At 34.5% G+C, this 16,141-nt stretch overlaps 1 protein-coding gene across 1 annotated transcript in view; it reads right to left on the bottom strand.

Annotated features, from left to right (window-relative positions):
* Positions 1–15,795, bottom strand: part of LOC121381501 (serine/threonine-protein kinase 38-like) — a 65,448-nt gene extending 49,653 nt beyond the window's left edge. Inside the window, exons 1-3 of the mRNA XM_041510822.1 lie at positions 15,769–15,795; positions 13,058–13,197; positions 9,217–9,268 (exon numbers count right to left, since the gene is read on the bottom strand). Coding sequence (XP_041366756.1) covers positions 9,217–9,268; positions 13,058–13,197; positions 15,769–15,795 — 219 coding nt within the window. The remainder of the gene's footprint in view (positions 1–9,216; positions 9,269–13,057; positions 13,198–15,768) is intronic.
* Positions 15,796–16,141: the final 346 nt, after the last annotated feature.

Genomic DNA, 16,141 nt, shown 5'->3' with positions numbered 1-16,141 from the left:
TACTTACACAAGTAAGGAGGGAAGGAATATTTGTTTAACAGCACCTCAGCATGCTGTTTAAGCAAGCACTGTGCATTTGGCATGATTTGTTTAAGTAGGAAAGATCTTTTGCTTCTCAAATTTTAAAGGGACATACCCTAGTTTTTAAACACTAAGACATATTTTTGACTATTAGAGCCGTTTTTGATAACTGTAATCATACTTTACTTACATTTTATTGTTTAGATTATCAATTTCCGTACATTCGAAGTGATTTTGGTCATCTGAGTGTTTTTAATACCACAAAATGCATTCTCATATTTTAAAAAAACGCATGAGCGTCTGAGAAGTAACAGTTATTGAGTCGAGTTTTAGTCTATTTTTAGTGGGTATTTCACCATTTGAAAGTCAAAGACTTATGTTTCACTCAATTGTAACTTTATCCAAATGTGTTACAGGTCTGTAGATTAACTAAACTTAGTGTTAATTTACATGGGCTAAAACTAGGGTCTATCCTTTTAATATGAAGGCAATTGTTACAAATTGAGAAGCAGTTAAAATACATTTAGAAGAAAGCTGCATTTAATCAGCTTTGACATACTTTGATATATACATTTTCACCCTGTTTAAGTTTATGTTTTGACACTTCAACAACTGAAAGCATTTTACTGTTAATAACACAGCCATCTCTCTCCCTTGTCAAAACTTTGTCTCAATACCATTCATACAGATGATGTACTAGTACAATACACACGTCCAACAAATTCATCTGCTTTTTATTTAGTCAATACCCGCTTCAGTGGTGCGGTGGTTAAACCAATGGACATAAGGCTGACAGGAGTAAGTTTTAACGACTCAGTGGGTAGGTGTAAGACCACTACACCCTCTTCTCTCTCACTAACCACTAACAACTAACCCACTGTCCTAAACAGACAGCTCAGATAGCTGAGGTGTGTGCCTAGGACTGCATGCTTGAACCTTAAATGGATATAAGAATGAAAATAAGTTGAATGAATGAATGAATTAATGAATGTAGTCAATAGTTACCAGTATTATACAAGTCAAAAGCAATACAGTGTCAAATACTATTTTTAAAATGTGTACAAAGATAAAATAATGAAAGTAATTTATTTTTGTTTCTTCTTTTTGAATGTTAAGTTGATTTTGTTTAATGACACCACTAGAGCACATCAATTTATTAATCATCGGTTATTGGATATCAATATAATATATAATTTTAGAGAAAAAAACTGCTACATTTTTCCATTAGTGGCAAGGGATCTTTAATATACACCATCCCACAGACAGGATAGCACATATCACGGCCTTTGATATACCAGACACGGTGCACTGGCCAGAATGAGAAATAGCTCAATGAGCCCACCGACAGGGATCGATCCTAGACACTGTGCATCAATAGCGAGTGCTTCACCACTGAACTATATCCCGTGCCTCCATTTGAATGTGATTTGATCATTCTTTTTTTAATATGATTTGATTATTTTGATATCACTTTGTGCTGGTTTACAGGGAAAGGAACCCAAAACCAAGAAATACATGTATATATGTAAATGAGGTAAACTAATAAACCTAGCAAAAACTTACAATATTATGTTAATTGACCAATATAGCAATGTACATGTATTCTGAAATATGCATGCAAATTATTCAGGAAGTCTCACAAACTGCATGTAAATGATTGCGACATGCTGCTGTGATTAATAAACCTAAATACGCCTTGTACAACCATTCAATAAATTCTTATCTTATTTTTCAGCTTACTACAAAAAGTTCATACATGTCCACAAATTACACAGGCAGGCGATTAAGGCCTCACAAATTGCAGGTAAATCACTGCGGCATGCAGTCCTGTTTACGAGCGTCCCTTTGAGAACCACACCCTAATTATCATGGTAATGTCTTTCTGGAAGCAGCACAGAACTCCACAGGCTCCTACAGAGCTAAGCCTGGTTTGTGAGCAACACCTGAATACATAGCTGGGGTGTGTCTGGAAACACATTACCTGTGTGGTTAACACCTTTAGTAAAGGGAAGACATGAAAGACGGGGGGGGGGGGAGAGATTCAAATTTAAATGATTTCTTATAATGTGAAATAAGCAACCTGTTTGTGGTATTAAAATATGTAATTTTATATTCTAATTTAAAAAAAACTTTGCAACCCAAAAACAAATTTAGAAAATATTACCATAGTGTTTAACAAATCATATAATAATATATTCAGTTTTTCAGAAGTAAAGAGAATAAACTATAGCCATTATAATGTATATATTTTAGGTCTTCAATCTGCTTGACATCTTGAATAATGTATTGCCTTAAGAAATCGATTTGCAATATTCATGAACTCACTTATACAAAGGCCAAAGGCTAAAGAAATGAATTATAAAAGTATCCAGTATACTGATAGACATTAAAGAAAACCATTTACAACAATTTATCTGCATCAAAAACGATCCAATGTTGAAACTGACATTTAAACTCTACAATGAACAAAGCTTAATATAAAAAATATTGTTTTAAACCCATAACAATGCAGAAAATATTTAGTTTTTCAAGAATAATAATAATAAAAATTCTCAACAAATATCTATTAAATTGTATCAGTAACATGTAAATCTCATTTATATTACAGGAATGAAGGCAATGATTATAACAGCTATAGCAGTAATGGCATATGGCTGAAGTCAGAACTGCACATACATATTTTTGTTGGCTGTTCTAGCAGCTGCTTTCATCCCTGTATTAAAATGGAGATTTAATCAATGTGCAATTTCAAGGTTTAAGCAGGACCATAAAAGATTATTTGCAATTTGGCCTGAACATTTTTAGTCAAATGGTTGCAGATCTACAAATAGGTGGCATTTTCTAATTAGCTTTTGGCGAATTATTAAAGAAAGATTTTCTTTTTTTAATTCACAATATACATGTACATGTACTTTGTATGTTATGCTGTTGTACGTTTAAAACTTAATAAAAGTTTAAAAGTTTGTTTTGTTTAATGATACCATTAGAGCACACTGATTTATTAATCATCAGCTACTGGATGTCAAACATTTGGTCATTTTGACATATATAGTCTTAGAGAAGAAACCCGTTTCATTTTTCCATTAGTAGCATCAGATCTTTTATATGCACCATCCAACAGATAGGATAACACATACCATGTCCTTTGATATACCAGTCACAGTACACTGGCTGGAACAAGAAATAGCCCAATCGTCCCACCAATGGGGATCGATCCCAAACCAACCATGCATCAAGCAAGTGCTTTACCACTGGGCTACGTTCGCCCCTTTTGATACCCACAAAGTACAGAATAATGCACTGGCTGGAACGAGAAACTTAATTATGCAAGTATGTTTATTATGAGTTTTTGCATTATTTTAATTATAATCTTTCATGCCAATTCATCAGTTCTCTTTTGATGTAATCGGACTGAACAGTAAAATACAAATGGAGAAGCTGAAAAAAGAACTTCAAAAGTAAAAGCAAATGTCACTTTCTTGGGATTGATTAAGGGATCAAACTGTCCAACATTTGTTCTTGATGTGTTTCTGCAAGACACATCCTGCGATCGTGTCTTAGTGGCAGTTTGATTTAACTGAGGAGGGCTAAATCTGGATGCAATCTACAAGGAAGCTGCTATACAATCGTGTTTACCAAGGTGACCGAGATTACCAATTGTCCAAACAGCGAGGAATCACGATTTGACACAAATAGGCAGAAAGGATCACGAGCCAGGCGGTCTAAGTTAAAGTGTACTTGAAATCAGTTTCAGGTTAATCTGTTTCTACAAGTACTTGAATTAAAAAATAACAACAATAAACATAAGTAATCAAAGGAATGACCATAGAACTGATGATTCTATGAAATGTTTTTTTTTAAAGGACGTACATGTTTATTTCTCCTTAATACATTTGAATCATCTTACTGCGGGCATAAAAGAAAAGTCAAAACTTTCATGCCATTACAGATGTTATGGGTTGGATCAATGCATGGATGAATGGATGGATGTGAATGGATGGATGGATGGATGGATGGATGGATGGATGGATGGATGGATGGATGGATGGATGGATGTGGATGGGTGGATGTGGATGGATGGATGGATGGATGGATGGATGGATGGATGGATATAAAAGTTGGTGGGAAGGTGTTTGGGTTAAGATGGATGGATGGATGGATGGATGGATGGATGGATGGATGGATGGATAGATGGATGGATGGTTGAAATGGATGTATGAATTGATGGATATAAAAGTTGGTGGGAAGGTGCTTGGGCTGGGATGGATGGATGGATGGATGGATGGATGGATGGATGGATGGATGAATGGATGGATGGATGGATGGATGGACGGACGAACGGACAGATGGATGAATAAATGGAATGGTCAAGTCTAGTACCTTATATACCCTGCTGTGATGTTTGACATATACTTCAATATCAAGGGAGGTAGGGGGGAACAAATGTGTCCTGGGAATAGTCTTGAATATCAAGGCTAGCAAGCCTGGCGGTAAAACATTCTTGCAGTAGTCTGGGACATGTATTTTTTTCAATGACAAAATATTTTACTTACTGACAGATCTGTAGATCTGTTTGCACATTTTGTAACTGTAAGCTACAATGTTTGAACATATATACACACATACAAACAGAACGTTACTGCAAGGGTGTGGCTTGTTTGACTATGCCAAGCATTATTCTTCAAAATATTGACTTACGTGGATTCATTGTTTCTGTTTGAACATTAAATGCCAGTCAGTCAGATATGAAGGCTTGTTGTAAAGTAATGGAATTGTAAGAACAGATTTAGTTAACATTTAAGCACCCAGCTGTTACAACGTCCATTATATTTGTCAAAAATGAATGCAGTCTTTCCATAAACACTGTGTCTATCCGAAATGTCTGAAGAATCGATAAACATGTACTTGTACATAAATTTATTCAGAACTCTTGTTATTCTAGCTTCTTTTTTTATTATTTCTCTTCCACCATAGCACATTCCATAAGACTCTAACCCATTCAGTATTGCGTAATTATTTTTGACACTATCTTACATGTACAGGCTTTCTGCCAAAAAATTTATTTGAAGATACGTAATAAAAAGAAAACAAATCAACAGTGCCCCTACTAGGTGGTTATGTGTTTGAAATCTTTGACAAATTTTAAATAGCAGTTTTCTTACCTAGTACTCTAATAATTCTAAAACTTATAAAAATATATCTGTTAATTCACAGGATTTTAGGATACGTAATTTTACCCTTCATACCCTCTTGCCAAAATCCCTGATATACATATATATATATATATATATATATATATATATATATATATATATATATATATATATATATATATATAAAGATGCACAACAACCAATAGCTGATTTTAAAAATTATAATTCTAGATACTAAATCAGATCATATTTTTAGTCTGTTTAATACACGGGTGATGGGTTGGGTGTGGGAGATTATATACACAACTGTTGAAGGAAATGCTGGCTCTCTCTCAAATGCCAATACTGTTTATGGAAGCAGATGTTTCGTCACCCATTAAGACCATAGAAAACTGAGACACTAATGGTGAATCGATGCACGTAATTAGTGAAAAATATCAATAGGTATCAACGGAAAGTTATTAATAAATCAATAAATACAGTGGCTGAAAAGAATCAATAAGTATTGACCACCATTAACAAATAATATCTTGACCTATCATTGACATGGATTGAGAATGACAAATGAGAAAAACTGCTGGAATTTTGCAAATTCGAAGTGTGTTACAATCAATGATTACAGCTAGCTGTTTCATTATCAATCAGCCAATTAAAATGCATTTTTCATTGTATCAATCAGCCAATTAAAATGCATTTTTCATTGTATCCAAATTTGATTCTATCATCAAGTGGCACCAGTTGGACCACCGAATAAACTTTAATCAATGAAGTTTAATTAATCTTAGCTACATGTATCTTGGAAGATTCAAGTGTGGCTTTGAACTGGTCCTGACTAGACATCTCCAACAGCTGAATATTAATTGGATACAAGCAATAAAAACAAAAATGAAGGCTTTAAAAAAGTGGGGTTTTTTTATATTTATTTATGCAATACAGCAAACTCTCACTCCATGTAAAATAAATGTTAAAACATTTCAGTCTTCGCAAGAACAGGTGAGTGATCACGCCTGTTCACTTCCACACTCACCTGGACATTTTTAAGAAAGTGGCAGATTGAAAAGAAAGAAATAAATGTTTTATTTAACGACGCACTCAACACATTTTATTTATGGTTATATGGCATCAGACATATGGTTATTGACCACACAGATATTGAGAGAGGAAACCCGCTGTCACCACTTCATGGGCTACTCTTTTTCGATTAGCAGCACTATCCCATAGACAGGATAGTACATACCATGGCTTTTGATATACCAGTCGTGGTGCTCTGGCTGGAACGAGAAATAGCCCAATGGATCCACAGACGGGGATCGATCTCAGACCGATCACACATCGAGCAAGTGCTTTACCACTGGGCTATGTTCCGCCTCTTGGCAGATTGATCACCTTGCAATAAATCTTTTAATAAATTTTATCTGAAACTTCATGTGACTGCTCGCTGTATCACCATTTCAGGAGAGTGACCTTCAGCTCACCTTCATTTTGCTCCTGGTGGAGAATGAAATTTAGACTATTCGCAGTCTATTGAAATCCAGACAAAATCCATGGAATTCTGCAAATTATCAGCAGAAACTGTCCTCATCAAGTGTAAAATAATTTTCTTTGATTATATAAAATGAACTATGTTGAAACGTTTGTCCTTCAGGCTTCTGGATTTCACTGAAACAATCATTTCTAGTAGCGAGATGGTATTTTAATATATGATCAAAGAGAACTGATAAAAATCAGAGTCCGTGTTTCTGCTAGAAAGAGAATTTTGGGTATGGCGCTACGGAATTGAATATTTACAATGTGTGTGCTGAATGCAACCACAGTCGACAGAAAGAAAATGGGTTAATTTTAGGGTTAGGGTTAAAAAAATCATACAGTAATGATAAGAGTTATTAATTTTGTAAAAACGTATTTGGGTATGGCACCATACCCATTTTACCCTCTGGCAGAAACCCTGACAGTGGACAAAAGATCAGGGAAACACTGAAGGGTCTTAGTAGATGGTTCCTGCAATCTTTTGTTATTATCAAAAGATTTTAGAAACATTCTGAGAATTGTCATCTCTGTGCTGTGCGGGGATCAATCCTACAACCTATGGTATGTCAAATAAATGCTAGATACCACTCAAATACATGTACACTGATCCAAGGACAAAAACAAGCCTTTATACTTTTGACGGCTTTTGTACTTAAAAATCAAAACCAAAGGCCACAATATCAGCTATCAGTTAATCAGATATTTGTCAAATCTGTTATTGTTAACACAGCCACAGGGGTTATGCCACTGGGTTTGTGATACATGTACCATAGCTCTCTATCTAACCACACTACAGCATTCTAAAATGACACAACAGAATACATAGGAAAGTAAACAAAAACGAAGACCCCATGACATTGTAATTTGTTTTTTAATAGCATGTTATTGACACCAAGAATAGTTATGGTAATTGTATTATTATAGACAAGTGTCACCGCAGTTGTTATTTAAATGAGGATATCAAGTTTGTTTTCATAATACACATACAACCATATGTAGATCCAAAGGGTGTTGGGGATTTAAACACATCCCTAAACTTCGAACTGCCTGGAAATGGATGTTAATGGATGAATCTTAGTAAAAAACAAATTGTGTGATTAACATGTAATATTATAGTTTCTTACACACCCGTTGGTGAGAACATCATGCATTATTTTTGATAACACATGGGTTGTTAACACACGTACGTGTGATAACAATTTCAAGACATACGACTGGCTGTTCCTTGGTACCAATGCTAAGCATTCAATATAAAACAACATGGTGGAAATATATTACACTGTGACGTATAGTTAACCTGACAATCATGTGTCTGTGACAAGTAAGTTAGCTAAAATGTAAGAAATAGAATAACACCTTTGTGTTCGTTAGATACCATTTATCTCAAAACTCATTTATCATGAAGACAGGGGTGCAGAAATGGAAAATATTTTACTAGCCCGCCAGACTAGAACCAATAAACATTTACTAGCCCGCTAGAATTTTTATTAGTCCACCAGCTTATAGAACAATATATTAATTATTATTGTTTAACAATATATATATATATATAAATATATATATTTATACATATAAAACACCAAACCTATTTAGAAATATTCTGGTCAAGACTAGGTTTTTCACATTTCTTTCATATAGATTTACAAAATTCAGGTGACATCCTGCAAGTATTCAACAGAAGAATATATTCAAAAAACACCGTCAATATATTTTCAACATAAATTTGTAGGAACTACTGACCTTTAACCAGCTCTGTTTCCGGGGAATGAGGCTAAATCGGAATCACTATCAAAATGGAACCATTTTTATTGTTGGTTAGGGTTTTTGTTGTTTATTTATTTATTTTTAAAAATTGGGGGGGGGGGGGGGGGGGGGGGGGGGGGGGGGGGGGGGGGGGGAGGAGAATACATTTTAGCTGTAACGGCATTTCAATGTATCTGTTGGTGAAAAACAGTCTTGGGATATTACAACCTGAAAATGTTTTGTCTGAACATCCATTATTAAATGTTGAATAATGTAAACAAAGCATGTTTGTAATGTCGTTTAATTTTTGCTTCCATTTAAGCCATATAACCATAGATTTTAGTGCCGTTTGAGCCAATGATAGGTTCCGTTTTGTTTAATTTGCTTCTGTTTTTGTTTGAGGCCATTTACTGTAACCCGATTCTGGAATGTTGCGCTTGCGCAGTTTGGAACTCCCAAGTAGTCTATTGGGAATATGGTACATATATTGTTGTGTATTTCGTGATCATTCTGAACTGTTTGTTCGAATGGTTTAGAATTCTGGCATGGCTGACATGGAGTAGCGGATTCAGTGCAAAATCAAAAAATCAAAAAATCTAATTAGTCGGTCCAAAAAAACCCAGATCGCCCGTCAGACTGGTAATTGCATTTTTTTTATTCATCCATCAGAATTTGTACTCATTTGGCGAGCAGGCGAGTACTTTCTGAACCCCTGGAAGATATCTCATAAGAAAATGACGGTATGTACAGAAATAAGACAAAGAAAACTCACTTGCTCATCTGAGAGCCCTTCCTCCTCCATCGATTGTTCCAAAAGCCGGTACCTGAAATAAATAAATTAAAATTATGTATTACTGGTAATGTTGGCATGTGTTTTCAAGATACATGTATATGTAGCCTACTAATATTATGATCATCTTTGAAACAAAAACAATTGGCTCATTGGAACTCAAGACATCTTCTGAGTAAGTGGTAAACACTTATTTTATATATATATATATATATATATATATATATATATATATATATATATATATCATATTTCTCCAAAAGTGATTTAATCAATGTTATTTTTAGAAATCAGTACGTTAAAGCAAAAGAAAGTCAGTAGTTAAAAGCAATACTGGCTGCGACATTTACAGTCTTTAAAATGTTTGTTGTTTTGTCTACCTTTTTTTTTTTTTAATACGGTCTGTGTTGCTAATTAATGGATATGTACATTGTACTTTATAGGTTACCATAAATAAACTTTCCACTTTCACCTCTGTCAGTGCCAGGCATTTTGAATAATCTATGCATTCAACACAAATGCAAGTAGACATACAAAGAAATGATTATATTAATATGTGTGCATGACTGGTTGTTGTGTAAATTATAATTATGAAGGAGATTCATCAATTTCATACAGCACACACACACACACACACAATGGTGATTAATTATTATCATAATGCAGGTAATCGTAAACTTTTTTTTAAATGTACATAATGAGCAAATGACAAAGCCATGTAATACCTCTAATTCAATAACATGTAGGCTATATTCATTTCACCCATCCATAGGAAAGTCTCAAGTCTTGAGTATCAGAGTTTAATCTGAGATCACTAGACAATGAATGTAGATTTGTACATAATCATGACCATGACATTTTATATAAGTACATGCAAATGTGCTCAAGTGACAAATAGTGTTCATTTATTTGTGGTACAAGTTTGGTTACGTTTGATTCACAAAACACTTAAATTTATGTATTTAAAAAAAAAAAAATTGTTTAATTTTTGTTTTGTTTTTAAATGAAGCCAATGACAAAAAATATGTATGGGTAGCCACACTAATTTTGAGAGAAGACAGACTGATCTCTATTTGACAATAAAAACATTACGTCGTCTACATGACTGAAACGTTTTTAGCAACTGGTTTTACCGTGTAACATTACTTTTAAAGTTTGCAGAAAGGCAACTTTTGAAGTACTTGACTGATATGTACGTATGTCACAGTTTACAGTCTGTGCTATCCAATTAAAAAGAACAAAGAGAGTTTATGGGACACAAAAAGGCCTGTTAAAAAAAAAATCAATGGATCTAAACCAACAGCAAACAAGACAAGTAATGAATTCCATAAAGACCATTTGTTTGTTAAGAAGGCGTGTACCCAACAGGCTGCTCGAGTAAACAAGAAACGCACACAGCTATACCCTATACATGTATGTTAGTACCAACTGCCAGTCACTGAATAAGAGGACAACCAAAACTGTCAAGAACATGCAGTGTTCGAGATTAACGGTATCCCAATATCTCGGGGATACCAGAATTTAATTTTGGATACCAGACTTCAATAACCCAGTATCCCACTGGGATACCATATAATGTTTTTTTTAAATCCTGCATTTTTATTTTTCGTTGAAACAGTTAAAGTCATAATTTATTGGTGAAGTTAAGTAACAGTATTTTCCAGCTCGTAACCAGTCTAATGCTATGCCATAACAATATCTTCCCAAACTCATACCCAGTCTAATGTTACACTAAAGAAATAGCGGCGTAGCAATAGACTGAGAAGTGCTAAGTCGCTATTGTTTTTGTTGGATGTTTCCTACCTTCAAATTTTATTTGGGATAATTATTCCACATCTGCAGAAAATTACAGGTAGGTTTATCATTAATAATGTCAGAAACACTTATAGATTACTGCTAAATATTAATTTATGTCAGTATTACGCAAAAATAAATACAGCAAATCTTTTTGCCAATTCCGTTTGATTGCGAATTTCACGAATTCCTGAATTTCAATTGTGGCATAGCAATATAGACTGGGAACGAGAAGAGTGTCAAACAAGTTTGTTACAATGTTATTTATGAATTTCATTTAAGTGGGATACTAAATTCTCAGGTGGGATACCAGATTTTGAAATATTAGTATCCAACTGGGATACTGCCCAAAATTTTTAATCTTGAACACTGACATGTATTCAGTACAGAAAAGCAACCCTGCAATAACCTATACATGTATGGGTATGATTTTTTTTCTCTCGTTTTAAAATGCAAATGTTCAGTCGGATCGTACAAAAAGAAAGTTTTTGTGTTGGCTTGTCACAAACTTGAAGATCACGAAGTTTTTTACAGCCACAGATAACACGCTGCAAGCTAACGTTAGTTTAAATAATACTAACTCATAAAAATTACTATGACTCACTGTTTTTGACCCTCGGCCATGATTTTTTTTCTAAATATAAAAATATAATGAATTTTAAAAAATTAAACTCCCTACTGACTAAATAACTTCACATGATGGGCCAGGCTATAGTAAAACAATTATTTTAGGATAAGCTATAGATTGTTTTCTTTAACAAGAATTTTGAGAATACTGCTAAAGCAATACACGTCCCCTACCTGACCCAACAATTTAATGTATCTCCTAAATTCAAGGGCCAAACATCTGTAAAAAGTGGGTACGGTAACTCACCATGAAAACGCTATCTAAAAAATTTCATATCTCCTAAGCTCAAGGGCCATAACTCTGTCACAAATGGGTAAATTGCCATGAAAGTTAAACTTCATCCGTAACAATACATGATAAAGCTATATATACAAAATTTCAGTTCAATTTTTATAAATGAAGTCCGGAAAAACTATTTTCACATTGCCTCAGTTCAACGGCCATAACTCTGTCACAAATGAGTAAATCGCCATGAAAGTCAAACTTGATCTGTAACAGTACATGATAAAGATATACATAAAATTTAGGTTAATATCTCAAGGCCTTCTGGAAAAAAGTCCGGAAAACAAATGTGCGACAGATGGACCGACCATCCGAAAGACGGACTGATGGACGGATGGACAGACAGATGGAGATTCTTCTTCGTCTTCAGCATTTGATTGGTTATATTATATCCTTTGTCCTGTGAGAGTCGCAAAAAGGGCTGTCAGGTAAGAGCCCCACAGCTTGGCATTCATAATAGTACTCACAGGCCAGATTTGTTGCCGCTTTCTGTTATAGGGTGGACAGGACTGCAGGAGGAAGTGTTGTGGTGTTTGGTCATCTTTTCCACAATCACAGAGAGCCAAGGGCTGAATACCAATCTTTTTAAGATGTCCTTTCAGTCTGCAGTGACCTGACCTCAGGCGAAAAATTGATGTTTGCTCATGGCGAGACAGTTGGTGGAGAGGATCTTGATGTGGATTGTATCCGCCATTTGAAGCAAGGAAGGTGGATTTTTGCCTGTTGCAGATCATTCTGGTTTCTCTGTAAGATAGATCTGAAAGGGGCTGGTCTTTTTTGCTTCTCTCCTTTGCCAGCAGATCAGCGATTTCACTGCACGCTATGCCTGTATGTGCAGGGATCCACTGCAGAACAATCTTTGTTGAGATGGAGATGAAACCTACAGTTCCCTCTGGTTGGACCGGTAGGGGACTAATAACACCACTAGAGCACACTGTGATCCTAAACATCGGCTACTGGATGTCAAACATTCTGAATCTTAGCGGAAATATGCTACATTTATTTATTAGCACCAAGATATTTTAATAAGCACTTTCCCACAAGCAGCACAGCACAGCCGTTGATATACCAGTGACTCATGGGAAGGTACAAGTAAGCAAAACAAAACTGAAGCATTACCTATTTTCTCGTTCCTCATGTTGAGAAATAAGATTGGAGTAGTAGTTTTCCAAAGTAACTTTGGCTTTGGTAACCTTGTCGATGGTGTGGTTACTGATGGGCGCTTGTTCTCCTACTGCGGCCATCTTGGAGCGACGACTCTGCAAGTATAAACATAAAAATTGTTTTAAAGATTTGTGCACAAGTTTGTACAAATATGTGTACACATTGTTGTACCAGCAACATTGGTGCTTTCAGATCAAGGGTTATGATATACACAAATTTATCAGGGTACATTTTGTTCAGAATCATGTCTCAATTCACACTGCAAAATTCAGAGATTGCCAAACAATCCTAAAAACAAATAAGTCAAACAGTTGCCAGTTAATTTTCAATTTGACTACCCAGTACAACTGTCTGTAATAAAAAAATTCTAAATAATTTTCCATGTACAGCAAAATCCCTCAAAACCTGACTCTGTGAACTAGAATTATCTCTGTTTCATGACATAACCTCTTTAAACTGGATACCTCTTAAAATCAGATATTTTACTTGGTCTTGTGGGTGTCTGGTTTAGAAGGGCTTTACTGTATATTTTTCTGCATTTAATTCATGAGCCTAAAGACTAAAAGTAAGAAATAAATTATTTAATTTGAGTTTATATCCAAGGTTGGGCATAAATATGCTCGAGTTGGCAAGGCTGTCTGTTAATGACTGTACTGAGCTGTGAACACAGTACCTACTCACCGTTACTTAATCCAGCGGCTAAACCACTGCACACGTCAACAATTATAACGACATATATCTTCTTCTACCTGTACAGGTTTTTATGCAGCAAAAAGCCCTTTCTGTCAAAGTCAACGCCTTATATTCTTTGTCAATGTTTAATTTATCTTCAATATATATATATATATATATATTACATATAGCCGCAAATTATACGTTTTGACTTCCTTATGAACATGATTAATAAACTAATAGACTATAAAAACATAGTGAAGATTCACATTACAGCACTTGGTAATGTTGCTATTAATACATATTCTAAATATAGCCACAAATCATGACTGACACATTGTACAAATATATCAACAGCAGGATCAATAAATTTTAATGCAATAAACTTGTAACAAACCTGAGTTACAGGTTAACAATACCCATGATGATGTGTTAAAAATAGCCAAATCATTAGCATCACTATTCCTGTATTACTATCAGAGGAAACATCTACATGTATGACTAACGCACAGAATAATTAAACATTATAGCTTTATCTGCATTAAGAAAATTATTCTCCACCAGACATGCAATAAGTTTGTTATACTGTAACCCCTTTAATCAAACCCCTCCCATGGGATAATTTTGGAACCACCCTTGAAGTTCACTTAAAATATCCAGACATATGAAGGCAATAAAAAGAACATACCTGTTTCAACTCCAAAAAAATATAAATTACACAGCAGGGACAGATAAAAGGGTACACATAAAAACTGTCAGTTTACATAAATTTCACACCCAGCTTATCTTTCCAGCTTTAACTTTATTTATCTGCCTATGGTGTTTCCACTATCAAAATTAGTTTCTAGGAAGTACTAAAAACTGAATCTTACTATAAACTGCTTTGATTGTACCCTGAGCCAGTTCCAACAACAGAATAGTGGGGAGGTGTAGTGTTATTATATTGGTACATCTGTGCCAGCACCGTTTAGAAAGGTGTTTTAAAATTAAGATAAGCATCATACAACATTAAAAATGACTTGGTAAGTTAATACATATTTTATTAACAAAGTCATGTGGTTCATACTGCTGGTTGGACGAGGTGAAACCCTAATCACAGTAATGCAAATAGAGTTAAAGTTGTTCAAGTGGTCACTTAATGCTTGTACCTGTAAACTATTACAAGCAGACACACAGGTAGCGTTTGAAGTACATGTATACATTAAAGGTTGTAAATTATTTCCCTGTTTCTATTTTTTAAATCAAGAAAAAAAAATTGAGAAATTAAAATCCCCACTAAGTTGAATTTAAAATCTGACAGTCCATTTATCAAATGTTTAGGCTGCATCTTGTTTTAGGGGCGGGACACAACTGATGTAATAAAGGCTGTGGTACATACTATCCTGTCCGTGGGATGGTGCATATAAAAGATCCCTTGCTGCTAATCGAAAAGAGTAGATCATGAAGTGGCGATAGCGGGTTTCCCCTCTCAATATCGGTGTGGTCCTTAACGATATGTCTGACACCATATACTGTAAATCATGAAATTAATGCAAGCAAGTAATTAATGCGAAAAATGTGTCGAACACATCGACGCAATAATAACTTGATGCATTTAGTTTAGTCTCATTCCCAATACAAAAAATGTGCCGGATTTTACTATAATACTTCTAAATAAAATAAAACTTTTATATTATAAAGATGAAACAAAATACTTCAAGAATCTTTCTTTCGTTTCGATGTTGCCATTCTATTTTCACTTTCCTGGAATATCATAGCGGTTATATAATACAGTGATGTTCCAAATGTTTTGTTTTGTTTTTAAAAAGCTCATTTTGTGATGCGAGTATTTTTCAAATTTTCTTACACTTCTGGATTACTGTATACATTTAAACTGTTTTGAACATTTGTAAAATTATAATCAACAAATTTTATTACTAAATATATTCCTTTAAAAATGAAACAGTAGAAAATTATATAACCGCAACCAACAATCCGTGCGTATTTCTTCAAACCATTTGGCTCGACTCTATACGTGACATTTTAAGTTAGACTGTTCGCAAGTTGTCACTGTTGCAATATATCGCATTTGTTAACGTCTATTCCTGTGCTGCGCATCAAGTGTATAAAATCAGTCTAAAACATTTGTTAGAATAATACATCTGCATTCACATGAAATATTGTGCCCTGGTCGACCCACCATGCGATTAGCTTCAGATTATGTAGTAGCTGTGAAAACAACTACTGACTTCTTTTAACATGAAAGATGAAGCCCAAACAATATAATAACAACACAACTGTGGTTTTTATGTGATGTGGACTTTTGCCCGACGCATTAATAAAAATATGCATTTTTGTTCACTCATGTACAGACGCAATAATATCATG

Source organism: Gigantopelta aegis, chromosome 9 (genome assembly GCF_016097555.1).
Source record: "Gigantopelta aegis isolate Gae_Host chromosome 9, Gae_host_genome, whole genome shotgun sequence".
NCBI lineage: Eukaryota > Metazoa > Mollusca > Gastropoda > Neomphalida > Peltospiridae > Gigantopelta > Gigantopelta aegis.
This window is presented reverse-complemented; position numbering and strand designations above follow the sequence as displayed.